Source organism: Bos indicus x Bos taurus, chromosome 5, assembly GCF_003369695.1.
Source record: "Bos indicus x Bos taurus breed Angus x Brahman F1 hybrid chromosome 5, Bos_hybrid_MaternalHap_v2.0, whole genome shotgun sequence".
Taxonomy (NCBI): domain Eukaryota; kingdom Metazoa; phylum Chordata; class Mammalia; order Artiodactyla; family Bovidae; genus Bos; species Bos indicus x Bos taurus.
In genome coordinates this window covers 1,685,699-1,713,555 of record NC_040080.1, presented here as the reverse complement: position 1 = coordinate 1,713,555, position 27,857 = coordinate 1,685,699, and the positions used below count along the sequence as shown (strand labels likewise).

General features: G+C 62.8%; 1 protein-coding gene across 2 annotated transcripts in view; it reads left to right on the top strand.

The window, feature by feature from the left end:
- FAM19A5 (family with sequence similarity 19 member A5, C-C motif chemokine like) overlaps positions 1–27,857 on the top strand; it is a 166,446-nt gene that overhangs the window by 44,794 nt on the left and 93,795 nt on the right. The window contains exon 1 of one of the 2 annotated variants that reach the window (XM_027540478.1): positions 26,145–26,413. The exons of the other annotated variant lie outside the window; for it this stretch is intronic. Within the exon in view, the coding sequence (XP_027396279.1) occupies positions 26,323–26,413 (91 nt within the window). The 5' untranslated portion in view covers positions 26,145–26,322. Of the gene's footprint in view, positions 1–26,144; positions 26,414–27,857 lie in introns of those variants that run through there. 2 annotated transcript variants of the gene reach the window in all.

The following is a 27,857-nucleotide window of genomic DNA, read 5'->3' as shown; positions in this document are numbered from 1 at the left end:
CACCCCCCACCCGTAGCAGAGTGTGTCTGTCGTCTCCAGAGGTTCAGAGAGACTCTTGGCCAAGGGGTCTGGGATGTGAAGGTCCCGCCCGTGCAGCCGGCCCGATCCGAAGGCCACCCCTGCGTGTTTGCGGCCCGTGACGCGTCCCTCTCGCCCCAGAGCCAGAGGTGCACTCGTGGCTCCAGACTGTGCTCGTCCTGAACTTTGGTGCCTCGGCGCTTCTGCCTGCCCTTCAGAAAGGGGCCCTCTTCCGAATTTAAATCGTGCTCATCGTATTCACACAGCGGCATTTGGAGACAGGGACCCCCACCGCCATGCCAAGCAGGCTGCAGGAACTCAGCGCCCTGGCGCTCCCAGGGGCTTGGGCTGGCTCTCATCCATCTAGTCTGTCCATTCTCCTGGAGGCGACACGCCCTGACCCGGCGTTCTGGGAGAGGGACGTGGCCAGAGCGGGGCCAAGACGCAGGCAGCTTGGGGACCACCGCGTGGCACTGGGATCCTTCTGTGGCCCTCACTGCCCGTGTGGCCTGGAACGGTGAACGAGCCGCAGGCCCCCACCCAGGTGTGAGGACCGGACATCACCAGGGACCGCAGGCCCGAGACCGCTGCTGGCCGCGTGCCCTCCGAGCTCAGGCAGTGCCGGCAGCTCACTGCGCACCAGGCGTGAGTCCAGGTGGCTTTCTCGAGTGACTCATTCACGGCTGCTGCCCCCACCACGAGGCGCTCTCACGGCCCCTTTCTCCAGTGGAGGGATGGAGCCACAGTGTGTACATACCCCGAGCACGTGGCCCGCTGGTCTCAGAAGCCGACATGGGTGCCAGCACCATGAGGATGCCCGCGGGGCCCGCTGCTGCTGGGCAGGGCCTCCCCCAGACCTCCCCCCGCCAGGTCACCACACGCAGCGGCAGGAACGCTCCCGGAACCGCTGGAAGGAAGGTCCTAAATGGCCTTTGGAAGGACAGCGATCTCAGCCTAAGGAGACCTCCCCAAGTATCCGTTCCCCCTCCGGGTGGGCTACAGGGACAAGCCCCTCAGGAGACTCATGCCATCTCCCACTGGCCCGGGAGGCCTGGAATCGGGACTCCAGGCTTTCCAGCCCAGGTCGTCAGAGACGCTGTGGCCTGCGTGTGCGCGAGTGGACAGAAGCGGACGCCTCTGTGGGCTGTTCCAACCGCAGGCAGTGACCGTGGGGCCAACGCAGCCCCAACTGTCGTTGCTGGGTTGACTGACGGCCAGCCTGCCTGTGTTGGCTGGGGGGACGCAGGGCCATGCCAGGGGAGGGCACAGCTGACTTTGGCTTCTCTTGTAGCACTGCTCACACACAGGCCACAGGGCACGGGGCGAGGGAGAGGAGGGGCTGGATGGGAGGCCGCGGTGGGCGGTGGGTGTCCAGCGTGGCGTGCGTTTGTCCCCTGCGGTCACCAGTCTGGCTTCAGATGCCCCACAGGAGATGTTCTGGCATCTCCTGGGGCCTGAGGCGGACGGATTAGCAATGTCTGCTGCGGGTCAGATGGGGGAACCACCCGGGAGCCTTTGCTATTTCAGGGCAGTAGGCAGGCAGGTCTGGGACCCTGACAGTGCCCTGGCGCCAGGCTGAGGCAGCCAAGGTGGAGTTTGGCCACCGGCTTTGATCTCCGAGAGCTGGGGGCTGCCCAGCGGCCCTGACAGGTAAAGGGGTTGATCCTGCTTACCCGGCTGCCTCCCGAGTCCAAGGTGAAAGTCACTGGGAGGTTGGGTATCACCATGGAGCTTCCCCCGCTGTCCGCAGAGCTGAGGCCCGCAGGCGCTGGGCATTGGGTGGTTTCCCTCTGCTCGCTCTTCCTGGGCTGAGGGGACGACTGTATGCAGCGCCAGCCCGTCTGCCCTGCTGTGAGACGGGGTCTCATGCGGGGCTGCCTTGGAGATGGTGCAGGGCCCCTCCCGAGGCCTTTCCCACCTTCCAGCGAGCTGCGGGTGAGACGGCTGAGGTCCGGGCTCCCCGTCCTCCTCTCTACCGGGAAGAGAAATGCGTCTGAGGGAGGGACTCAGCATGGAGACTCCCGGTTCTGACTCCCAAGGAGGCCCGCCCAGGCGTCCCCCACAGTTCCAGGCTGGAGGCCTTGCTGGGCCTGGAGCCTGGACAAATGCATTTTGGTCCAAGGCCGTCAGCTTTAGGGGACACCTCCTCTGACCGTCCCCTTCTTGGGCCTGAAGCAGGAACTTCCAGACCAAAGTGTGTCGGGAGCCGGGGGACTCACTCGTTTGTGCGGAAAACAGCCGCTGGTGAAAGCGCTCCCTCAGGCCTCAGCTGGTGCTGGGGCCTTGGGCCAGCGTGAGGAGGGTCCATGCACACCGTGACCCACAGTCCCTGTGGCCACTGCCGCTGCTCCGAGTCCCTGTCCTGTGTCATTCTAAACCCTCCATGCTCTGGGGGACAGGGGTCTCGGTGACCAGGAGGTGCCCCCCTGGCCTGAGGGCCTCCCAGGGGAAGGACAGTCTGTGTCCTCTCCGACAGTCCGGGGCAGGGCTCCCCGCCCCCCTCCAAGGTGAGGCAGGGGACAGCAGCCTGGCTGGTGCTCTGAGCCCATCGAGAATTCCGCTCCAGAACTCCTTGATATTTGCCTTAAAGTTCAGCTCTAAATATAGCCTGCTGGGCTACGTCACAGCGTGTCGTCTGGGAGGTGTGTGTGTGGTCACGTGCGGCTGTAGTAGCAGGCGGGCAGGGCTTGCCTATCCGCACATCCACCCTGCAGCATCTCGTAAGGAGACAGACACCTGCCGGAGACCCCGGGGGCAGGACGTTGCTGAGGATGCCGCTCCAGCAGAGCCAGGCCGCCGGCTTGCCCACCCCCCAGGCCGGGGCGACCCCCGCCCCAGCCCGCCCTCCGCTTCTGCCCATGTGGAGGCTGTGGGGGGGCAGAGCTGCAGGATGGGGGCCTCGGGGCCAGCTGGGGACTCTGGAGGGGACGGCAGACAGTGTGATGAAGAGCATGAGCCCCAGTGGGAAGGTGGCACCGCCTGGGGGCCTCGGAGGAAACTGGGCCCTCTGAGTCTCTAGCTGGCCCTGCAAGGGGTCAGCGATGCCGCGGGGTCCCTGTGGCCGACGCACTCACAGGCCCTGTGCCAGGGGCCGCACGGCCGGTGCTGTCCCAGCTGTCTGTCCCATTCTTGGAGGCGTGGTCCCGAGAGCTCCAGCCTCCTCCCCCTCCATCAGAGGAGCCCCCGGGTCACAGCCAGGAACCCGCAGTGCCCAGGGCACTCCATCTGTGTCTCTGCCCATCTGAGAGCCTTCTCGGCCAGGTAGTGGGCGGACCCCTGGGGACTGCCCTCCCAGTCCCAACAGCCGGGGGGGCTGGCACCCTGGGGATGTGCTGGCTCTTCTGGACTCTTCTCGCCGCCTCCAGGGCCCAGCAGAGCCCCGGGGGGTCCACCAGGTCGGGGACCCAGAGGCCAGTCCGTCTGCCCAGGCCAGCGCAGACTCCTGCAGGAGGGAAGGGTGTCCTGGCGGGGCTGGGCTGACCCTTGGGGAGGCCGGCTGCTCTGACCGCTGAGCACGGCCAGGCCGGCCTCTGTCCCCCAGGCATCGTTGTGCCCGGATGGTCCGCCTGGGGACACTGAGAGACTCTGCCCACTCAGTAGGGGTGGGGTGTGAATTAGGTCCTTCTGGTGGTGGGCAGGGGTGGGGAGCTGGGGGCCTGGTCTTGGGAAGGGGGCCTGGCTGTGCCCTGCTTGGGAACCAGATGCCTTAACGTGTGAGGTCTCCACAGCTGTAAGGCCAGGCTCGGGTAGGGGGGCGGCTGGCTGAGTGAATCTCCTGGGTCAGCCTTGGGCGGGGCTGGGAGCCGGGAGACACCACCTGGGGGCTGTGAGCTAACACGTGGTCCCCCTCGTCTCCAGGGGGCTCTCCCTGCAGGCTGGGAGGCCCCAGGGCCCTCCTCCTGGGACAGAGCTGTCTAGAAAGTGGCCCCATACAGGCTGACCCAGCTCAGAGTCCTGTGACCTCAGAGGCCTGAGCCCTCCATGCCCAGTGGCCCCCACAAAGGCTGGACTTCCTGGGCCCTCAGCCACGTGTCTGGCGTCGGGGGGCCTCCGTGTTCTGGGGGACCTCTGTTCTGGGTCTCGGTGCCCCCTCTTGTCCCAGGTCAGGGCAGGGCCTTGGCAGCCCCTTAGCTCCTGGGATGGGTTTGGACGCACATGGCGGCCCTGCCAAGGCCTCCCGGGCCCTGCCAGGCTGCTGGCCAGACTCTGCAGGAAGGCACGGGGCCTGGCCTCTGCCCCGGGAAGGCCACCCGGGGCTCGTGCGTCACTGTGGGGGGGAGCGGTTGGTTACAGCCCCCACCCCAGAGGTAGCCCCTTAGGCCAGGCTCCCAGAGAGCTCGGGGTCCCGGGCTCTGGACAAAGCTGGGCTGTGGGGTGGGCACAGCGACCTGCTGGCCAGAGAGCTGGGGACCCAGGCGAGGGCCCTTCCCTCTGGGGATGAAGGGCCCAGGCTGCAGCCGTGAGTCAGCCGACCGCCAGATGGGAGCGGTTCTGGCCTGAGCCCCATCGCCCTGTCCACCTGCTCCCCTCTGCCAGAAGGAATAGGTGCACGCTGGTACCCGTTAAACTTATACTTACAAGGACAGTCCATGGCCTCGTGCAGTCGGCAGGAGGCAGCGTCATTCCGTTCTGGGACAGACGCACCCAGGGGATTGCTGTGTCCGCGGAGGTGGAGGGTGTGGTCGGCTCATTTCAGGGGCCACGGGGGCCCCACGGACGGGTCGGTGGTGCTCAGTCTGGAGGACAGAAATGTGCTGGAGAGGCTTTTGGCTTTTTTTTTTTTTTTAATTTGTAAGTCAGATCACATGGTTTCCACTGAATTGTGTTGCTCTAATTGAGTTGGTCTGAAATTAACTGGACTCGGCTTGGCCTCCTACAGAGGCAACCGGGCATGGGTGAGGTCCGGGCCCAGACTCAGCCCCTGCCCAGGGAGGGATCCTTATGGACCAGGCTCCCCAGGGTCTCCCTGATTCTGCATCTCGATGCCCCGGGGGCTCTGGCCCGGCCCGGCCATCGTGGGACGGGGACCCCTCCTGCCAGCAGCTGGTCCTCTACTAGACCTCGCCTGTGATCAGGATCTCTGCACTCCCGAGACACGTGTTCACACCAGCCCCATCCCAGCTCCATGCCTCGGCCCCGTCCTGGCCCCAGAGGAAGGGAAACCACCTCTCAGCCCAGCCCCCAGAGCCCACGGGCGCTCACCTTCACCCCCTGCAGCGCTCTGAGTGACAGGCGGAGTGGGACATGCCCTCAGGAGGGTCTCCTGTAGATTAACTCGGCTTACTTGATCCATTGATTTTGTCAAGGGTCCGTTTATCACACTGACAACTGGAAAAACCTTAAGTAAATGTTGAGCGTGCACACTGGGGTCTGCCCAGCCCCATGGCACCCACTCCTGTCCCTGGGCTCGGCCCGAGGGAAGAGGCTGAGAACTGGGGTCCTGGGAGGTCGGCTCACACCCCAGCCTGGAGGGGTTCACTGCCCAGTTCTGCTGTCCCGCCGGGGGCCACCCTTCACAGCTCCTTGGCTCATTTGTGCATTCTCCCAGCATCTCGAGAACCTCCCCGCAGGCCCTGTGGGGACGAGAAAGACAGAGGTGCCACCCTGGGCGGAGGCCGCCTGGCACGGGGGTGTCAGGGGGAGACCGCAGTCAGGCAGACGGGGAGAGGAGACCCCGGGGGACGGGCCTGGACTGCAGTGCCTCTTCCTCTGACAGGCGTCCCACTCAGAGGGCTTCTTGGGGTCCCAGAACCCGGCCAAGAAGTTGGCAGTCAGCTGGTGTCAGGGCCTGTAGGGGATGCACTGAGCCCGCCGGGGTCCGGGGGGACAGCCGTGTTGCCCAGGCCTCTGTCCTCGGATTGTGAGCGTCCGGGCGACAAGGATGTGCCATGGCGGCAGGCGGTGAGCACACTCTATCTGGAGCCCCTGCCCCCTGAGCTGTCCGCGTCCTTGGGGGCTGCTCAGAGGTTCCGGGGGGCCTGCAGGGGCCTTTGAAAAACTGGGGAGACAAGTGACTTCTGGACGTTCTGAAAGGCCCCATGGCTAGGCGGGGTCTGGGGGGAAGTGTCTGCGAGCCTGGCTGCGGCTTTGAAAGTACAGAAGTTTGACGGGTTAGTTTAGTTCATCATTTTTTCCCATTAATGAAAATTAGGATAAGAAAGAAATTATCATAATCCAACATTGACAATGAAGCTTTCCCATTTACTTCTCGTTCTGGGAGGGTTTTTTTTTTTTAATCAAAATGATTTATGATGAATACAGTGCATATTAAAACTTTTAACCTGGTACCTTCCTAAAGTAAAAAATGTTCCCAACATATTACATTTTTAATCACATGAGTTAATTACTCTTTAGGGAGGCTTTGCAAATTCTGGGAAGGCGAGTATTATGGATTTCAAAGAATGAGAGGGAAACTGTCATTTTAATGAGAATGCAAATGAGAACTGTTAAGGTTCAGTGAAGGTCATAGCAGCTTAATCATCAAATTATTATGGCCATTTATTGCCAGTAACAAATGAATATTAAAACCTATTGTTTTAACAGATCAGACCACCAAATGATTGTTATTTCAAACTTCCCAGGTGTTTGGGGTGTAATTTGAGAATTATCAAATGCTGGGGACCCCTTCATGCCTAGAACGCCCTCCCCCATCTGTTCGTGCTCACAATCGTGTGGGCACACTTGTCCCCAGATGTCCGAGTTTCTGGGCTGGGCTCTGCAGAGATGCTGTGGGCAGATGTCCCATCCGGTCAGCGGAGACGGAGGCAGGGGATGCTCAAGTAGCCGCCAGCATCAGAGGAGGGGCCGGGAGCTCCCCATCGCCAGACCCAAGCCCTTGGGCAGCCTGCCACCGTCCACTCACTGCTGACTCCAAGGCACTGCCCAGGGCCTGGTGCCGGCGGGCGGGTGGGGCTCTGTGAGTGTCTGAGGGCGGCATGCAGGCTGCTGGCTCAGGTGACTGCAGGCTCAGGGCTCTTCGTGGCCCTGCAGCGTGGCTGGTTCTCCCCCTGCACAGGCAGGTCACCCTCCTACAAGGTCAGAGCAGCCCCCTCCTCTCCAGCAGCGCCGGGGGTCCAGACCCTGGCCTTCTGGGGCCTTGGGTGTTGCTCCGGGGGTGGGCATCAGCTCTAGCTCATCCCGGTGGGCTTGTCTGACATTCTTCCCTGCACACAGCGTGAGTTCCAGGCTGTCTGTGTCTTCAGCAGGATCTTCTTTACTGGAGGGGGGACAGAGACAAGAAGGAGACATTTCACCCCCGGCGTGCTCCCAGGCCATGGGGCACCCCAGGTCCTCAGCTCCCAGTGGTCTGAGCTCTTCTGCAGCCAGATGATCCCTTACTAAAGAACACAGAGAACCGTTGTCTGAGCCCCGCCCCGCCCCTGAGCCCAGGAAGCTGGGGAGGGAGCTTCGGGAGACCTGCCTGGGGCCGGTGGCCTGGGGTCACGTCCGTCTCTCCAGGAGCAGGAGCATGTCCTCCCAGACGGAGGCCCCTGGACATCCAGGGGGGCTGGTCAGAGGTCAGACGTCCAGGGGACTGGTCTGAGGTCAGACGTCCGGGGGAATGGTCTGAGGTCAGGCGTCCAGGGGGGCTGGTCTGAGGTCAGGCGTCCAGGGGGGCTGGTCTGAGGTCAGATGTCCAGGGGACTGGTCTGAGGTCAGGCGTCCAGGGGGCTGGTCTGAGGTCCCCTGCTTGTGAGACCCACCCCAGTCCAGACATGAACTCTCCTTGCCCAAGAGACTGCCCATTGGGGGTCCAGGTGCTTGGACCTCATGTCCTGGCTGAGACCTGACTTGAAGGCTCCTCAGGGCAGTCAGGTGTGTTGGGAGCTTTGACAGCATGACCTCGGGGACCACCCGTAGAAGGTCTGTCACTGAGCCTGGCAGGGGCACAGAAGGGGGTCTGGGGCAGAGGAGATGAGTCTGTCTTGGCCACTGGGGAGCTCCCGGGGGCCCGGGGGAAGAGGCAGGGCCTCTCGGGGGCATGCTCCCAGCCTCTGCCCTCAGCCCCAGGCCTGCGGCCGCATGGAGCTGGAGCAAGGGGGCCGGCACCTCCCGCAGAGCGACCCCCGGGGTCTGCAGGCTCCCCGGGGGGCGGCATGCTGTCTGTGCGTCTCGATCCCGCGCACCGCAGGGAGAGGTAATTAAATGTAATAGACGCCGGGGCTTCCGGAATTACATTATTTAGAAGCCGTAGCTTGCACACACACACACACGTGCTAAGCTGTGGATAATTAATAGATTTATTTAAATCAGCCTCTGCCATCTGTATTCATCCAGGGAGGGATGCGTCCCAGGCAGGCCCGTGTCGAGATGCCTCTGGTTTGTGAAGGGAAAGCTGGGAACCCCCGAGGGGGGCGGGGGACTGGCAGGAGACCGGGGTCCACAGGGCTGAGCTCCCGGGGCGGATGGGGCTGTGAGCCTGCACCGCAGACGCTGCGCCCGTGGACGGCCAGGTGGGGTGCAGTCCGGGGTGGACCGGGATGCGGTCCCTCAGCGGTGCTCGGGGGGACAGATCCATGGTGGGATCAGCCACAGGGACGCGGGGGCTCCCGCCCTCTACGTCTCCTTGCCCGCTGGTCCCGGCTCTGTGTGCAGCCCACTGGGGGCCTCCCGTTAGCATCTGACAGGAGGCGTCTCGGTCGGGCAGCTGGTTGTCACCCTCCTCCCAGCTCTGGGTGCTGGCCACTGCTGGGAAGTAGCCACAGGTCCTAAAATGACTCTCTCAGCTTCCTGCAACCCGGACACCGGTTAGGTCCCAGGACGCGGAGGCACCTTGCGCGTGGGTTCCCTCTGAGTGGTCAGCCCAGGCCCGTGATGCACACGGGGCGGCAGGTCCAGGACCCCCACTGGACCTCACGGCCGGCACAGAACTGTATCCGGACGCCCAGGCTGACGGCATCTGAGTCTGAGGGTCCTGTCCAGATTTGAAGGGGGGGTCTTTGGTGGGAAGGGAGTGGTCAGCTCTTTGTATTGATGGGGCTGGGGGAGAGGGCCGTGTGGGGCGGGGCTCTCGTGGCCCCTTGGCACCACGCCCGTGGTTCACGGGCAGCCTCCACGCTCCTGTTGTGCCTGCCCGCTCCCCAGAACTGCTGAAAGGACGCAGGGCCAGCCGCACCTGCCCCAGAGCATCCCCACCTCCCGCCCCAGCCTCCGCTGACCTCCGCCAGCTGTACAGCCCATGCCCTCTCACCCCACGGCCCTGCTCTGGACGGTGCCTTGGGCCCTGCTGTGCCCTCTATGAGATCACGCATTCTCTCGTTGGGGGCTGGATCAGCTGTGTCCCCTACCCAGCCCTGCAGGTGCTCTGTAGATACGGGGGAGGGGTGAGCAGTTCAGAGAATCGGGCGCCCCCAGGCCAGCCTGCAGGATGGGAGGCCACGGGGGTGGGGAGGAGCCCTCGTGTCTGGGGCTGGGGTTCCTCTGAGAGCCGGGTCCTCTGGCAGAAAGGCTGGTATGTGTTTGCTATAGTGTTGCCTTTCTGAGGGTCTCTACCTGGGGAGATGGGTGTGAGAGAGACCCCTGATGCCTCGGGAGGAACCTGGGATCCCAGGCTCAAGTTTGGCCTTAAAATCTCAGAAAACAACCAGCACGCCTCCCTAGAAGCGGTGTGGGGAGTTGCGCGTGCGCGGCGGGAGGCAGGAGGGGAGGGGCCCTCGTGGCTGGCCTCCTGGGCCACCCTCAGCCTCAGAGTCCTGCCGCAACCTCGCAGGGTGATGACCTTTCCCCCTCATGGTGCTCGGGGGGCTCCGAGCACGCCCAGTGTGCAGCGAGCACCCTCGCAGAGCGAGCAAGGCCATCAGGACCGGGAATCGGGCGGAGTCCTGGAGCCCCAGCGCGCCCGGAGGGAGCTGGCCGCCCCGCTGGTCCTGGGGGAGTGGGTGTGGGAGATACTGCGGACCCCCCGGCGCCCCTGATCGGCTCTGGGGGTCGTGCACCCCCTCCCAGCTCGGTCCTGCGGGGAGAGCAGAGGCTCGCACAGTGAGTGGGTCCCCGAGGCAGCAAGCACACGGAGAGCCAGCTGGGCGCCTGTGTCCACGGTCAGGGGACCAGAGGCAAGCGGTGGGGGCTCACGGCTGGGTGGTAACACGAGAACCAGCACGGTGGGGGTGGGGGGCAGGAGTCCTAGGCTGACTGCCTCCCCAGACTCAGACCGAGATGGGTCTTTACAGGGGATTCGTGAGGCCAGGGGGGTGGGGCCCCAATCCCACAGGACCAGTGTCCTTATTAGGAGAGAATCAGGACACACGCACTCCCAGGGGGCCGACCAGGTGGGGACCGGTGGAGGACACGGCGTCTCCAGCCCTGGAGAGGCCTCCGGAGGGACCAGCCTGGGGCACCTGGACCTCAGATCCAGCCTCCTCCACTGGGGGACGGTGAGTGTGTGCGGTTCAAGCTGCCCCGCCTCGCCTATGGCACCTGGAGGGAAGAGTACCCCCCATTCCGCCAGCAGAAGCGTCCACCTCTAACCCGCCCCCGGGCAGAGGGCGCCCGCCCACCTGAAGGGTCAGCACAGGGTCTCGGGGGAGCTCGGCGGGGGACAGGAACTCCCGGATGGACGGACTGAGGCTGGCCGGTCCCGCTCCCTCCCGGCCCCGCACCATCCCGGCGGTCATTACTGCGTTCCCGCTCTCTGCAGCTGCATGGTAATGTGAGCTTATGTTCAATTTGCCGGGAGCTGGCAAATCGTCGCCGGCTCCTCGGTGACACACACTCATTTGCTCCTGGCCCTGGGTGTTTCTGAAAGTCGCGCGTTTTCCACCAGGCAAATTAAATTTCGACGTGAAGGCGGCCCTCTCCGGAGCTGACATCATGGGCGTTAATCACCCTCACACCTCTCGGGGTGCCGGAGCTGGAATCATCTGCATTTCCAAGCAGCCCATTACTTACAGAGATGTGGCCTCCAAGCCCATAATGAAGTTATTAGTCGGAGTTGGGGCCCATATGGGTCCTCTCCACATTCCCTCTGGGGCTGGCTTGAGGGCTTGAGGGCGGCTGGAGAGGAGTCTTTGTCCTGTGTGTTTATCCATCTGGCCAAGCAGCGCTCGCTTCCTGACCACGACTGGAGGTGGGTTCCGGGAGCGGAGGGCAGGCGAGGCCCGGGGGGCACGAGGACTGGCTGGTAAGGACCTCGGGGTGAGCAGGTGCTGAGCCAGGCTGGTCACTCTTGAGGTCCAGAGAGACCCTGCCTGCCAGCCACGTGGGCCAGACAGACCAGAGAGGCTCGGTCCACCTGCGGGCGTCCACTCGGCCACCGGGCTCCGAGGGAGGCCTGTGGGTGGCTGCTCGGGGCCGAGGATACAGTTGGCACGTGTCGTGTATGCACCAGGTCGTGTCCCCGCCGCCACAGGCTGCAGTCCTGACCCCAGTGAGATGGACTGCGAGGTGACAAGGCTCTGCCGTGGGGACCCCGCCGGGGGGCGAGGGAGACAGACAGCCGTGTGCAGCCAGCAGGGGCCCAGCAGGAGAGCCGTCTCCCGGAACCGGGCCAGCAGCGCCTGGACCTTGGGCCTCCAGACGGGTGAGAGGGGCAGGCCGGCCGTCTGAGCCCCCGTCTGTGCCATCTGTCATGCAGCTGGCTGCCCAGGGCGGTGGGTGCTCTGCCACCCGACGTGGGCCCCCAGCAGCGGATCTGCTCCGAAGCCAGTGATGATGGATGCTCTCAGGAGGGTAGGCCCGATTCCCCAGGGAGCAGAGACCCCTCCCAACCTCCAGGCAAGCAGGTGACTGGTCTCTATGACTCCCAGGTTCTCAGGGCCTCGTGCTGTGGCCCCTGCAGACTGCTGATGGGTCTTCTGGGACCCAGGGCTGCACTGTCCCGGGAACCAGGGCCGGTCTGAGCTGAGCCTTCGGGAGGAGTAAGGGACATGGAATGGGGGCCAGGCGAGGCCATGGCATGAACAGGAAGGCGGGCGGGGGCGGGACCACCCGGGGATGACAGGGGCACCGGGGTGACCAGAGCGAGGCCCCAAGGAGGGGCTGTGACTCTAACTCCCAGCCCACCGCTTCCTGGGGCTGGGTCCCCGCGGCCTTCCAGGCCGGCCCCCCAGCGCCCTCCTCAGCACCTGATCCGTCAGGACCCTGACAAAGCACCTGAGCTCTCATCTTCGGCACCCCCCATCACAGAGCCCATGGCCAGGTGCCCGGGAGCCAGAGGGGCGGGCACGTGAGCAGAGCAGGGGCAGCCCCGGGGGAGCGCCACCCAGCATGGACTCAGGGCCCCTAGCACTTAGGAGAGGGTGTGGCCAAGACCCGAGGGGGCCGTGGCAGCTGTCCTGCACCTGCGTTCTCAGTGGTTCCTGGACACACAGGTTCCATCCCGTGCCCACCCCTGCGTCCTGGGGGACGGGCCGTAGGAGGGAAACATGGGCTCCTGTGGGCGAGGCCGTCGCAGGACCCAGAGCGGCATCAGACGTCGGTCCTGGGAGGGAGGCGTGGACAGGGAGGTGTGTGTCACACACGCAGAGGACGCCTGCCCGCCCTTCATCGGGGAGCTGTCCCGCCCACATGGCCTGCCCTGTCCCGGGGTCCATGTGCTCCTCGGCGGTTCGGCGGGACATTGATGCCGCTCCGGGCCTGTCCGGGTGAAGCACTGGGAGCATCCTCCGTCTCAGAGGTGGAAACACAGAGCCCGCGGTGGACGCAACACACGGAGAGCAGGGCCCTTCTTTCTGCAGGGCTGCGGGAGCTTCCTCGCCGGGGGTCCCTACGGCACACAGCCCCCTGCTGGGCCCCCGTGGTCCCAAGACAGGATGCTGGAACCTTCCGTCTGCCCCATGGAGAGTGAGGCCAACCCAGAAGTCAGCGGGTGCTGCCGGTGTCGGCCCCCAACAGGCAGGCAGCCCAGGGCGCGTTTCTCCCACACCGAGCTGAAAAGCGCACCAGGCCCTTCGGGCACGCGGGTCCTCACTCGTGGCCTTGCTCGGGTTCATGACCGCAGCTTTCAGGCTCCACCTCGGGCCCCGGGGTGCCTTGGGCTCTGTGACGAGGGCCTGGTGCCCACACTGGCCCTGCCCGCTCTGCAGAGGCGCCCGCCCCTCTGGGCTCCTGGGCACCTGGCTGTGGCCTCGGGGGGTGGGGGCGGACCGTGGATGAGAATCAGGAGCCTCGTCAGTCTGTGAACCTGAGAGTTTATAGAGCGTTGCCACCCACTCCCTCTCGCGCTCCTCTGAGAGTCAGCAGGCTGACCCAAGCTGGGATGATGGACTTTTGTTATTACCGAGGTGGAGATGGTCCCGCTGGAAAGTTCCATACGCAGCAGGTGTAATAAAGCACTTTCGCCAACAAGGCGCCCCCACGTTTTTAAAATCAATAAGCCATTTCTGATGCTCTGACGCGGGCTCTGACCTTATTTAGCCGCTGATGTGCTGGCTGTTGGCGTCGCTGCTCAGGGTCAGGTCCCGGGCCTCGCGCTCGCTGCATGCAGTCCAGGTAATGTCTGACCCTTTGCCGGGGGACCTGGGAGGGGCCAGGGGTGGGCTTCAGTGGATGGCCTTGGGGGTCCCGCCTGGCACAGCCCCCATTTCTTTTCATCAGGAATTAGTAACTACCTCTTGGAGAAGGAAATGGCAGCCCACTCCAGTACTCTTGCCTGGAAAATTCCATGGACGGAGAAGCCTGGTAGGCTATAGTCCACGGGGTCGCGAAGAGTCTGACACGACTGAGCGACTTCACTTCACCTGGGGCCGAGGCAGGAATTAGACCAGACTCGGAGCACAGAGGACACGCCAAGCGAAGGTCAGCACATTGCTCCCGCTGCAGCTGCTGTTAACACCCCCAAAGCCTCACCCTGGAGTCCCTTTCTGAAAATGAAGTGCGTGGGATTCAGGAACGTTCCCCAGCAGCACTGCGGACCCCACAGGGTGGCCTGTGACTCTGGGGGTTGGGCGGTGGCCGCGGCTCAGCGGGAATCCTAGCCTCCCCCGCAGAGTGGGCGTCACACCCAAGGAGGTGGAGCCTGGACCCGGGAAGGGGACTCCCGGGGCCAGGTCACAGCCTCGAGGGCCACGGAACCCCATTTCTGGGCCCTTCCCCGCAGGCGTGGGTCTGGTCATCGGGGGTCAGCACGGGGCCAACTGCTTCTCCACAGGAAGAGGGGGTCCCTCCCAAACTCTGCGGAACTCCCCAGGCCACCGGGGCCCTGCCCTCGGGCGGGTGCAGCCTTCTGCTCCTCTCCTGACCCGGCCTCTCTGCAGGGCGTGGTGCTGGGGGCCCTGGGTGGACCGCAGGCTGGCACCTGGGCCAGCTGTGCGTCCCGGGGGCAGGACCCTCTCCAGACTGGATGCTGGGCTGGATCTGGCCTCCCCTCCCCCAGCCAGGCCGTGGCCCCTGACCTTCAGCCGATTCTCTGACATTTAGCAAACAGTGTTGGCTGCCACCCCCTCCTTGGAGTCTCAGCCGGGCTTTTGTGCAGGCTCCGTGAGGATGCCGGCAGACAAGGGGCCGATCCTCACCCCGGGGGGTCATTTGCACATTTCTCCAGAGGGAATGGTGGTGGGTATTTAGGTTGGAAGGACAAAGGGTCACTGTCCTGAGCCTCGAATGGTCTGTCTGGCCCCACCAGCAGCTCGGGGGATGAGCATTGAACTCTTTGGGGGATGGGGGAAGCCGGCCCGGACTCCTGAGTCCCTGGACGCAGGACGCTGGGCAGTGATGCTCCCTGTGTTCCTGTGGTGGGGCCTGCTCACCCTGGAGGCAGCCTCAGCTGAGCAGCTTTTGACAGGCCCAGGGGTTGCTGCATGCTCAGAAGGGGCTTCTCCTGGGAGTAGGTGAGGCCTGGGTCTCGCCGCCTCTTGTCTCCACACCTGGAGCAATCCCCACCCGCCGCAGGAGTGGCCGCCCTCCGGGCAGCAGTGGTCCCGGGACATCTGGTCTTGCTTCCAGCTCGCCGAGCAGGGTCGCGGGAGTGTCGGCTCCTGGATGGACAGCTTTTGCGGGCCCCAGAGGTCAAGGGCAAGGAGCCCCCGGGGTGGGGCAGCAGCTGGGTGGTGTCCTGCTGAGTGTGAAGGCGGCTCTCCCACCCAGCAGTCACGGGCAGCCCCTGCCAGGACCACGTCGGGCTCCTTCCTGCGGGCTCCTGAGCCCAGCAGTTCTGGGAGGGCCATGCAGACGGCTCCCCGTCTGTGCTCCTTAGAAAGGGTGCCCTGCTGGGCGACGGGGTCTTGGCCTGGGCTCCCCAAAGCCGCCCGAGACAAGGATGGGCCTGCACATGGGCGTGACTGGAGAGAGTAGCTGGGGGTTGGGAGACAGGCGTCAGGAGAGAGGGCGGTAAATCAGGGGGAGGTCCCCAATCCCCCCCGGGGCGGCTGAGCTCCGCCTGGTGGGGCAGAGGAAGGCTGCCCCAGGGGCGGAAGGAGCAGAGACTGTGGTCCAGGGCCCGGGCACTTTGTGGGCAGGGGCGGCTATCCTGGAGAATGAAGGCCGGCGTCCAGGGGCTGGTCAGAGGCCGGGTCTGGGGTGGCAGGGCTGTGGATAAGAGCGAGGCGTCCGTGTGAGTGGTTAGGGACATGTTTGGCTCCTCAGGTTGTCCTGACTTGGAATCGGGAAAAGGAACAAGGGAAGCTGAGGGTCACTGATGGCCGTAGGGTGGGCCGGGAGTCGGATCTCCATTGTTGCCTGTGGTCTGGCCGGCGTCCGTATGATGCCACCTGCCTCCTAGTGGCCGGGCTGGGGTGCACGTCGCGGGGTGGAGCCTGGGGTGGTGGGATGGGGGTGGAGCAGGAACCAGCCCCTGCCAGGCTGGAACATCTCTGGGGGACGCTGGGCACAGTAAGGAGCAGGTGGGAGATTGGCTGGAGCCCCTAGATGGGCCCGTGGACTCGGACTTAGGGTGGACTCGGGAACATGCGAGGACCCGCTCTGGAGGCCAGGTGCAGGGGGTCCGCCTTGGTGCTGGCTGCGGAGACGGGCTCCCAGATGTGCACCAAAGAGATGATCCCAGACCCGGCTCCTGTCACCACAGCGGCGGCCGGGAAGCCTCTGGTTCTGGCCTGAGCAGCAGAAGATGCTCAGTCCCAGCAGCAGCTACCGGAGCGCTTGGAAGGCCAGGCCAGCCCCACACTGCTGCTGGCTCTGCCTGCGTTGAGCCGAATCCGGCATTTTTCCTCCCTCAGATGGAGGCCTTTCGGTCTACATAGAAGCCTCGTTATTCTGGGGTCTCAGCTTCTGGAAGTCCTCAGCCCTGTTAGACTTTGGTCTTGCCGCCCACCCAGCCCTGTGCTCAGCCTCCAGGAAGCCCCTCTTGGCCCCAGTCACAGCATGTGCCTCCCGGAACTGGACTGCCCAGGACCAACATCCATTTCCTCCAGGAGAAGTTTCAGGAGAAAGGGTCTGGGTCTCATTTCCATCTGCACGCTCCTTGCTTGGACCAGAGTCAGACACAGGTAGGGGATGGGTGGATGTACAGATGGATGGATAGAAGGCTGGAGGAGACATAGATGGATGGATTGGCAGACAGGTAGATGGATGGGTGGACAGACAGATGTGTGATAGATAGATGTATTATAATGAATGTTCAGATAGATGAATAGATGGATGGGTGGATGGATAGTTGGGTGGCTAGAAGGAAATATGGATAGGTAGATGGATGGATAGGTGGATGGATGGATGGAGGACAGGATGACAGATGACAGATGAGTGAATAGATGGGTGATGGATGGTGGGTTGATGGAAATACAGATGGGTGGATAGAAGGATGGATGGATGAATAGATGAGTGATGGGTGCTTAGATGGATGGAAGGATTGGTGGGTGGATGGACAGATGGAGGAACACATGTGTGGACAGATGTATAGGATGTGCAGTTGGGTAGAGAGAACAACAGATGGATTAGATAGATAGATGTGTGGGTGGATGGATGGACGGATGATGGAACGAATGATGAGTGGATGGATGGGTGGATGATGGAATTATGGATGGATGGATAGATGATAGAACGAATGATGGATGGGTGGATGGGTGGATGATGGAACGAATGATGGGTGGATGGATGGGTGGATGATGGAATGAATGATGGATGGGTGGATGATGGAATGAATGATGGATGGAAGGGTGGGTGGACAGATGGAGGGATGATGGATGGAAGGATGAAGAGCTGGATGATGAGGGGTGGACTGATGGATGTACAGGTGGATGTGATGGATGGGTGAAGAGATGAAGCAGCTCTGAGGGTGTTACAGCCTCTTTGGGTGGTGAGGGCAGCCAGGTGGCCCAGCCCTGGCCCAGCCCCGGCTTGCCTGGCTCGAGGCAGGTCCTGAGCTCCCGAGCCTGTTTCCTCAGCAGTAAGTGGGGAACCTCTGCTTCAGGAGGTCACTGTGAGGACCACTTATGATAAGGGGCCCAGGGCAGGGCTCCAGCTGTGGCCGCGGTCCTGCTGCCTGCGCTGGGGGCTGTTCTGTCTGCTCTTTGCCCACCTCTGTGACTTGGAGACTCACGCTTGTTGGCACAGTAGATCCCGTTGCCTCCTTCCTACCTGCTGTGTGGTGTCCAGCCCTGTGGTTCTGCTGCAACCATCATCCCTCCCTGGAGGAAGGCACTCCTGTTGTCGTCTGATTTCAGAGGTTTTGTTATTAATAAAGAGAGGCTCCCCTGAGTCCTGTGCACCTCGCTGGACACCCGCAATCTGCTCCAGGTGTTCTGAGGGTGTGACTTTCAGATTTAGGGTTGAGACATCTTGAATTTGACTGTATTGCCTCAAGGACTCTTCAACAGGAGTTGACTGTTTTTAAACGAAACCAGAACCTCCCTGTTTGCCTCCTAGAGTGGCCGCTCACTTGGATGCTGTGAGCCGGCTGCATTCCGGCCTCCTCCAGCCCCTGAGGCCCTGGGAGGAACAGCACATGCGTAGCTGTTCCAGGGACCCGGAGCACCAGGCTTCCCCCGTGGGCAGCAGTTCCCTTCCGGCTCATCAGGAGACACGTTGAGCGAAGGGGAGGTATCAAGATCACCTAGGGTGTGAGAGTGAGGGCTACCACGTGCGGAGACCACGCGGGGCTTCACAGGAGAGGATGGGGCCGCAGCGGTCAGGGCGGGGACCGGAGCCACACAGGCATCGCTGCAAGGCCAGAGAAGGGGAGCCGCTGGGCCCTGGAGGCTGTCCTTGCAGGGGGCACGTCTGCTCCTCAGTGAAGCCCTGGACTCCCACCCGCCTTCCCGCCCCTCCCCAGCCCTCACCCAGGTGTCGCCTCCTCTGAGTTCCTCCTTGTCGCCTGGCACCGGTAGGGAGGTCCACGGACTGCAAAGCTCCAGGACTCAGCCCTGCGCCCTAAGGGGCCCGGCTACAGCTCAGGGGACTGGGGGAGGACGCAGGAGGAGGGCTCAGCCCACGGTTCCTGCCTGAGCCTGGCCAATGGCAAGCTCAGACACCAGGGCCTCAGCAAGGCGGTCCCCGAGCAGGGAGATGAGGGCCTGGGGGCTTACCGTGAGCGGCCGTGGGTGCAGGGGCTTAGCGCCGGCCTGTGGGTGACAGGAAGGGAGGTTTCACTGAGATCACACGCTTCTGGGGGTGCTGGGTGCCACAGAAGAAACAAGAGCGAGAGAGGAAGCACTCCCGACCACACAGGTCTGAGTGTGGTGGAGACTGAGCCGGCCCCCGCCCCAGCGTCCCTGCCGCCCTCGCTCCGCTAACGGCCTTCACATCCGCAACGTCCCCCTCTCCAGCCTGCGTTGGCTCTGCTCACTCCTGCTCTAGAGACATGGTCCGGACGCCCCTGCCCGCCCCCGAGCGCCAGGTATAAAGGACCGAGGAGGCGGCCCTGCTGGGGGATCTGCCCTCCACACAGGATCAGAGCTTGAGCTCACAGCTTGCATTCCGGGGTGACTCCAGACCAGCATGGCCTGGCCCATCTCGCTGGGGCTCCCATAGCGATGCCCATGCCCCCAGCTTCCCTGGGGGTCGATGTTGCCCCTTCCGTGTGTACGGAAGGGAGCCAAGTCCGGGAGGTGCCATCTGCCCAATTAGCTCTAGTCTGAGTCCCCAGCACTCGTGAGGGACCGAGGGGCAGAGGGCCTGACAGCTGGCCAGTGGTTGCACAGCTGCTGACCTGAGCCCGGGGCCCCCTCTCAGGCCCCTAGCCCTTGTCTTAAGCTAAGGCCCCCCCTGGCTGCTGGCCTGACCCCTCCCCCAGCACCATGGCCCTCCCCAGAGCAGGAGTGTGTCCCCAACAGGGTCACACGGTTGAATGCGATCTGAGAGGGGCAGCCGGGTGAGGGGTCCGTCCCTGCCTGACCCCAGAGTGCATAAGTAGGCGTGGAAACGGGCAGCCCCACCCCCAGTGCTCAGCCTTCCCGTCTGCAGGACGGGGAGCCTCACACCGCACTTAGCACAGTCCTGGGGCGTGATCAGGGCACAGTACTCAGGACATCAGTGGACGTGCGTCTTTTCTTGGTGGACACACAGACCTCTGCTCGGAGGATCATGGGGACCCGCGGCCCTAGGAGTGCCTGGTGACCACAGCGCCTGGCCTGGCCTGATGACTGAGGGTTGCCTGTGGGTGGCGGGGGGCTGCAGTCACCAAGGTGCGGACAAGGCTGAGGCAAGCAGGACCCCACTTTGGACACACACAGGCCTGGCTTCCAGATGGCCGTCTTCTTAGGACGGTCACTGTGGTCCTGTTCCAGCCTTGCTGTGGCTCAGCCATGAGTACAGAGTCCTAGGCTTCGGCAGCATGGGGACTGAGCTGGGATTCCCGACCACGGCCCCACCCTTGCTGAGCTGCCCCGTGGCTCCCCTCCCCGCTTCTCTGTGCCCTCAGCCGCTCAGGGGTCGTGTGCTCTGGGCGTCAGTTGGGTCCAGGCACCCCCTGTTCTGGGATGGCTGGGATGGATGTCTGGTGGTAAAGCTGGGGTCTCCCAAGGACACCAGGGCCCTGGGGTGGGGGCGGGGGGATGGTCAAGCTCAGGGTCCCCTTGTGAGCAGGACGGCCCCTCCTCTGGAGACCAGCCCGCCCTCAAGCCACAGGTGTGTCCAGGGAAGCCCTGCTCTTTGTCTCCACGCCCACTTGTTGCTAACTAATTATTCTTGCTGACGGGGGCTGGGTCCCTTACGGTGACCCCCAGACTTACCCACGCACACAGTGGCGGTCACCTTCCAGCTGTCCCCCCAGCCCTGGCTTTGGTCCCAGGTGAGGATGAAGCCCTGATTCTGGGCCCAGTCTGCCCTTCAGGCCTGTTCTCCCGCCTGGACCCAGAAGAGGCAGAGCTTCAGCCCGGGGTCCTACTCCTTCCCACAGCGTCGGCGGCCCAAGGCTGCACTGGATTCACCCCAGTCCTGACCTCCAACGCTTGCCCTTCGTGGCTTCCTCTGCCTGTTGCCTCCCGTTTCCTTGTCTGGCACGCTCACTGGCAACTCGGTCCCCTCTGCGAGCTCTGGACTCCGGTCTCCTGGCCCTGAGCCTGCCAGCTGGGCCCCACCTGCTGCGTCTTCCTGGTCCTCCCCCTCCTAGAAAGCCACGTGACTCCCTTCCACGTGGGTGACTTCTCTCCACCAGCCAAGGCCAGCCCTCCATCCCCTCCTGATCTCATGGTCTTTAGTTGTTAGAGTGTGTTCACACTTATTTAAAAACATAGCTGTGACCATCTCTATTTTGTTTATATCTGTTATCTCCCTCTATAAATACCACTTCGTTCTCTTCAACAAGTGCAGACTATTACATTATATGGACAGAATGCGATTCATTTACAGTATTTTTATAATACTAGGTCTTCTCAAATCACAGAGCTTAAATGTCTCACATGTTAGAAAAAAAAATCAAATAACAAATGGAAAGCAAGATTCTGCCTCGGTTTTTCTCACGCCCTGACCTTTTCCCCAGGGACAAAACTGTTCATCATCTGGGCCTTCCTGCTGTGATTTTTATTTATTTATTTTTACCCAATGTGGCTGTAAGTGCTGACTTAAATGTTTACCCCTTGACTCACTGCTTCTGATCAGCCTTGTTAGGAAATAGTCAGACACACATTATGGTTTAGAGCAAGTTCCAGGGCAGGGCCTGAGCACCTCTCACTCTGAGCCAGGAGAAATCAGAAAGCCCACTTCAATACCACCGTACCTTCCCTTGTTTCATATAATTTTTTTTTTAAAAATCAAGGTTTAAGATCTGTATTTACCTTTCTACCATAAACATTTTTTTCTGAGATTTGTCTACTTGTGGATTTTAAAACAAACCGAGAGATCAGTGTCATTTACAATACTACTTTATAAATATTGTTCAGCAAAGACAGCCCTGTGAAGAAAGAGACGTAACATTTTATAGTGAAGGTGTTACCAGTTAAAGGAGATTCTCCCCAGTGTGAGGGCCTAATGTGCTTTTAAGCACATACTTTACAGCTTATTTCACATCTAAAGAATCAAATATGCTAGATATTCTTCAGTCCCATATTCCCACACCCAACTCCTTGATTCCTTTTTCTGCTGGGATGTCACCCTGGGTCATTTTGCTGCTGTGGACACGTGGCCAGTCAACCGGAGTCTTGTGTGCCCTCAAACCTCAAATGCGGAACCACGTTGATAGTCTAGCTGGGTATAAAATTCTAGGTGCTAAAACTTATCTCTTTAGCGCCGAATGACCTGCTCCGGGGTTTTCTAGAAGCCGTGCTGCTAATGGAAACCCCAGCGTCTGACTTCCCAGAACATTCCTTTCTTCTCTTCATTCTGCCAGCTGCTCCGAGTCCCTTGCATTTCTTGGGTCCTGGTCTGAGTCAGACTTATTCTGAGTCTGGGGGCTGCCATCCAAGGATGTGTGTTCGGTTGTCTGAATTTCCTAGTCTCTGTTGCCTTTTACCTTCTCCTTTAAACTTTCTGTAGATAGGCGTTTGACACCTTGCATGTCTCAGCCTTTACCGACCCTCCCATCTATTTCTATCTACTCTCTGTTCTGCAAGGCATCCCTTAATTTCCACGCCTGGTTTCCACTCATGCCCGTTTTACTTCTCAGGGTATCCCCTGGAGCCCCAAGCTGGTTAGTCTTGTTGATTCTCAAGTTTTTCTTCTTGTTTTCTTTCCCTTTGTTTCACGGTAACTTATTCTCTTTCACTAGTGCACATTCTATCAAATTTCTTCTAGAATGATGCTATTTGAATTATTATTTTTATTACTTTACTTTTCTCTGAGTCATTAGTGATTTCCACCCCCGACCACCGCCCAGGGTCATGTCTTAAGAGTAGTCATGTCCTGGGTTTTCCGTCTCTTTCTGCAAACACCTGGTCGTCCTCCTGGCCAGGTCCTCTCTCTACAGGAATAAGTGTGGAAGTGAGTACAGTCACTGCTCACCGATGTCACTCTCGTCCTATTGAACCAGCAGGCTTCTTGCTTGACCTGGAGAGCTGACTGTGGGTTCCCTGCGAACAGGCAGGGCACATGGACACTTAGGCACCCTTGGAAGGGGCAGTGGAGGTGGTGGGCAAGCAAAGTCCCAGCCTGGCCTGATGATGGCCAGCTGCAGCCTGGGGATGTTTGTGCATCTCCCTCCCAGGGGATGGTCCTGCCTCTGACCCCTGTCCCTACCTGCTGTGGATGACCAGAGATGTCCATTCTGCCCTTTCTGGCTCTCTCTCACACTCTCCCTTTCTCAGGAGATCAGGAGACCCCAGGCATTGTTTGTCCCATGGGCCTTTTTGGCAATCTGGTGATGCTTATGAAACCCTTCTCAGAACAACATAAAAACATACAAGATTACTAAGAAAACCAATTATATTGAAATGCAGTTTTATCAAATGTTGGGAAACCTATTTTGATATAGTAATATGTTTGCTTCCTTATTAAAACATTACATAAAAATGTCTGGCAGTGGGACAACCATAATTGGAAGTCAGGGTGATATTTCAAGCTATCTGCATGAGCTGTAATGTGATATGAAGATTCCTGCGATTTCTGGTAGTGACAAAAATCACAGTTACACCTAAACTCTTACGTTTACTGCCTACGTGGCCAACTGAAGGGAACGTCAGGTTTCAGTTGGAGACACATCAAGCAAAAGGCACGTCTTCCACACCCAGCCCTCTGGGCCCCTCCCCAGGCAGAAGACGCCTCTCTCTTCGGACAGCCCTCTTACAGCTGTGGCCTGAGCTACCCTTGCCTGACAGCAGCTCGCTCCACAACTCCCACCTGCGAGCGCCTGGCCTCTGCTCCTTGGAGGCACATGCTCCTCTGGGGTCACATGTGCTGGCTCTGGAGCCCTGGACATCCTTCCAACACCTCTGGCTACAGCCTCTTCCCTTCTTTCCAGCATGTGGCTCCAGGACTCCCCACCCTTCCTGGCCTGAAGACTGTCCTCAATTTGGGGGGGGGGGGCGCAATTCCCATGTGGTGCTAGTGGTAGAGAACCCCCCCTGCCAATGCAAGAGACAATAGAGATGCGGGTTCAATCCCTGGGTTAGGAAGATCCCCTGGGGGAGGGCACGGCAACCCACTCCAGTATTCTTGCCTGGAGAATCCCACAGACAGAGGAGCCTAGCAGGCTACAGTTCATTCAGTCGCAGAGAACTGGACACAGCTGAAGTGACTGCGCATGCGTACACACACCAGTATGGCTTTATCATTTATTCTGATGCATCTCTTTGATCAGACCCCGGGTGTTCCCTCCTGTGGTGTGTGTGGTGTTTATTCGGACACCGTGAACTCACTCCCCAGTGGCACGGCTAATCCCCTCTGTGGACCTGTCACTCCTCTGAGGGCACGAGCAACGGGCTCGTGTGGCCCTGGGGAAGGCCCTGGAGCCGGAGGACAGTCTGGTCCCCACGGCACCTCCCCTCCTGTTGCACTTGTTGAAAATAAATTTACACCCTGGTTCTCTTTATAAACTCTCTTCTCTTAGTTCTCTTTATAGAAGGAGCTTCGAAATGGTTAGTTTGTAAAAGTTCTCCTGGGGAATGGAGAATACTTGCAATGTTCAAAATTTCCAGTAGTAGCCACCTGACTGGGCACAGAGGATGTCAGAGGCTGGCCTTGCTTTCTGCTTGAGGTCCCTTTGGGGTCCTGGGGGTGTGTGTGTAGTGAGCACCCAGCGATCCTCAAGCCTTCTGAGGGGGACAGCACAGCACCAGGTGAGGACTGACCGCCAATGACCTTGGTGGAGGTCAGGCTCTATTCTGTTAGGAAGGGCGGCTCCCCAGAGGCTGCTGCAGGGGGAGTTTCCTGCAAAGTGCCTGGGGGTGAAGGCCAAGGAAGAGGCTGTTAAAGTAAAGGGGACTCCGAGGGTCCATGCAAGGGGAGAGAGACCACACCCACCCACCCCGCCACCCACAAGGCAGGGTCTGAGTTGCTTGGCCTGTCTGAGGCTGCAGCCACTTCTCCAGGTAGCGGCCCAGAGCTGGTGTTCTGTCTTGTGGACCATCCACAGGGAGGGGTCCTGGCTAGCAACGCAGCCCGCGTGGGGCATTGCTTCAGGGGCGGCCTCCCCTCTGACCGGGGCTGGCACAGCACCTCAGGCCAGGTCGGCGGCAGCAACCTTGGTGCTGGTCTGGAGTGACTTGCTGTCTGTGTCGCCAAGTGTGGGTGGAGGGCCTTGACTCACCTGACCTCCAGGAGCACTCCCAGGAGTGGCCCCTTTCCCTTCCTGCACATCAATGTCCCTGCAGGCCGAAAGCAGCTTTCTGGGGCCTGCTGTCCAGGCCTAAGGCTCCCTAGGACCCTCTGGCAGTGGGACCTTTTCCTGTGCCCCACCCACCCCACACGGTGGGGCTTAGGATCAGGCAGAGGCTCCCTCCCTGATCCCCAGCCAAAGCTCTTTGCTGGGAATTTGGAATTTTATTTGAAATTCAATTCAGGCAAACAACTGCCTTGAGACCTAGACTGGCCTCCGGGACGCTGAACTGGGCACAGATACCCCGGCTCCGGGACTCAGAGTTGGTGAGGAAAACGGGTTGGTAGCGAATGCCAGCGCTTCCCAGAGGCAGGAGGAGGCCGGGCCAGGAACGGCCCGCTCCTGCATCTAGCTCAGCCCCGGGCGTTGAGTGAGCGCCTACTCGCCGACCGCTGGCCGGAAGGATGGCACCTACTGGGGCCGGAATGTGCAGCGAGTGTATTTCCAGGACGAGGTGCAGATTTTCAGAAGCCGCCGCGGCTCAGTCCTGGGCAGTGGCGACGCCTAGGCCGGGGTCCCCGCCCCCCCGTCCTCCCCGGGAGCCGCGGAGCGCTGGGGGGTTGGGCGCACCAGGGGCTCGATCCCCGCTCGGTCGGCCCCCGCCTCGGCCGCCTCTGCAGTGAGGCCCCTGCGCGCCTAGGTGGAGCCCGACCCGCGGTTTTCGGCCGGACCGGCCTCGCCTGACCCGCCGGCGCGCCAGGCGGGGGCGCTGCAGGGCGGCAGGGGTCCCCTGGGTCCCCTCCGCGGCCCAGTGCGCATCGGCGGCTCGGCGGGCCGGCAGGAGCGCAGACGGCGGCGGGCGCGGGCCGGAGTCCGAGCGCCGCGCGGCCCCTCCCGCCGCCTCCCCAGAAGGACCGAGCCGATCGGGCGGCGGGCGCGCGCCACGGGCCGGAGCGGCGGCGTCCCGCGGGCGAGGCGCGCATTGTCGCCGGCCCCACCTGTCGGCGCGGCCGCCACCGCCGCCGCCACCGGCCCAGCCGGGCAGGCGGCCCGCGGGAGCCCGGGCCGGGCCTCGACCGGCCGCCGCGGCGGAGGCGCGGGCTCCGGGAGCGCGGAGGCCGGCACCGTTCGAGGGCCACCGGGCCACGCAAGTTCTCTGCCTGCGGGCTGGGCCCGGCCGCGCGGGCCCCGGCGGCGGCGATGGTGCGGCGGCCCCGCGCCCGGCGCGCAGCCCCGGCCCCGCGCTCGGTTCTCCGCGGCGGCGGCGGCGGCGGCGGCAGCGCGGCCCCCTGAGCCCCGGGCCGGAGCGAGCGCGGCGGCGGCGCCGAGAGGAAGGCAGCGGCGGGAGGCGACAGGCGACCGGCGGTCGGGCCGTTGCGCAATCCACGGCCCGCCGTCCGAGCCCTGCCGGCGGCGCGGCTCCGGGGGCGGCGGCGGGGCTGATTCATGGGGCCGCGGCGGCCACCCCCCCGCGCCCGGGCCCCCGGCGCCCCGCAGCCCGCGCTGGTGGCCGAGCGGCCGGAGCGGCGGCCGCCGCGGCCCGAGCCTCGGTGCTAACCTCCCCGCCCCGCCCGCCCCCTCCCCGCGCCCCCGCCCGCTCCCCTCCCCCTGCCCAAAAAGACACAGCCCGGCTCCCGGAGCGGCACCTCCAGTCGCGGCGGAGCGCGGCGTTGGCGCGGATGGAGGGCGCGAGCGGGCGGCCGCGGCGGCTGCACCCGGCGGGGCGCTGATGCGGCGCCTGGACCTTTGCTGCTCGACTTGGGGGGCGTCGGCCGAGTGGGCACTCCGCGATGCAGCTCCTGAAGGCGCTCTGGGCACTCGCGGGGGCCGCGCTCTGCTGCTTCCTCGTCCTGGTGATCCACGCGCAGTTCCTGAAAGAAGGTAATTGTCCCCCCGCGCGCCAGGCTTCCAGCACGTTCGGCCGCCGCCGCCGCGCTCGGCCCGGCCAGCCCGGCACCACCGCGGGGCCCCGGCGCCCGGCGCGCACCTTGCCCGGCCCCGCGTGGATCCCGCAGCCGCGCTCAGCCCCGGGTCCGAGGTGGCGGGCGGCGCGGACGCGGCGGCCTCGGTGCCTCTGGCGCCGCCGGGCCCCGGCCCGCTTCGGGGCTGCCGTGCCGTCCCCTTCCCCGCACGGCTCGTGGGCAGCGGCGCCTGGCCTCTGTCCGCCGGCTCTCGGTAGATGGCACCCGCGCTCCACGCTGGCGGGCCAGGCGCGGGCCCGGGCGGAGGGAGCCCCGGACGAGGCCTGCGCGTCCGCACCCCGCTCTCCGCGCCGCCTTCCGGGCGAGCCTGGGGCCCGCCGGCTCTAGGAGCAGGGGCTCGCCCGCCAGAGCGCCTGGCCCCGCACCAAGTCCGGCCCCCCCGTCCTCCTTGCCTGCTTGAGAGCAGAGCTCGCGCTGCAGTGCATCTCTTTCTTGGGACTTGGTTGAGTCGAGCAAGTTGATGGAAGCATTTGTGGGACGGGCGGCCCTGCACCTGCTGTCCAGGGCAGGAGCCCCGGGGCTCGCAGGGCGGGTGTGGACCCGAGTACCGGGGCATTCCTGGGAACTTGCTGGCTCGGAGGCCTGGGCTCTGGAGGGCAGCCCGGGTGCACTGGGCTCAGCCCGGCTGCCCTTGTGGAACAGCCGCCGGGCGGCGCCCACTGCCATGGTGGCCGTGCACTCGCCCCCAGGCCCCTTGCCCCCAGGACTGCGCGGTGCCCCCCCAACCCCGGCCAACAGGGCAGGCCAGCCCACCTCCAAGCTTCCGTGGCCCGAAGAGCAGGCAGATCCTCGTTAGCTCCGGGCCCTCACAAAGGTCAGTGTGCAGCGTTCAGCTGCTTTCCAGCCTAATTAACGAGCTGCCTCTGGCTCTCCGGAAGCAGGTAGGTGTGGGAGGCCAGGCTGCCCGTCACCTGCTCCTTTGGCCTGGTGTCCACTTCCTGCCCTTGGTTTTGGGTCCAGGCCCTGAAGGGAGAGGGGACCACCCCCCCACCCTGGGGGTGCTGCTGCAGGCCCAGGCAGCCCAAGAGGGCCCGGTGAGGGCCGCCTTCCACCACCGGCTTGCTTCAGGAGTGGCTGGGGATGGGTGGTCCCTGGGGGCTAGCAAGCCACCCAGGGGCTGATGCCAGCTGCGCCCTCTGCCAGGGGACTCTGGGGCCCACCAAGTGGACGACGGTTCCTTTCCACCGGGCTGTGCTTTCAGGGGGATCTCTCGAAAGGGGACTCCTGTGAAGTTCACTGCTTCTAAGGTGGAAAGGGCCGGGCTGTGTGTGTGTTCCCCCGGGGAGGGGGTTGTTCTGTGTGGACACAGATTCTCCCGTGATCCTAGAGCCGTCGTGGTGAGA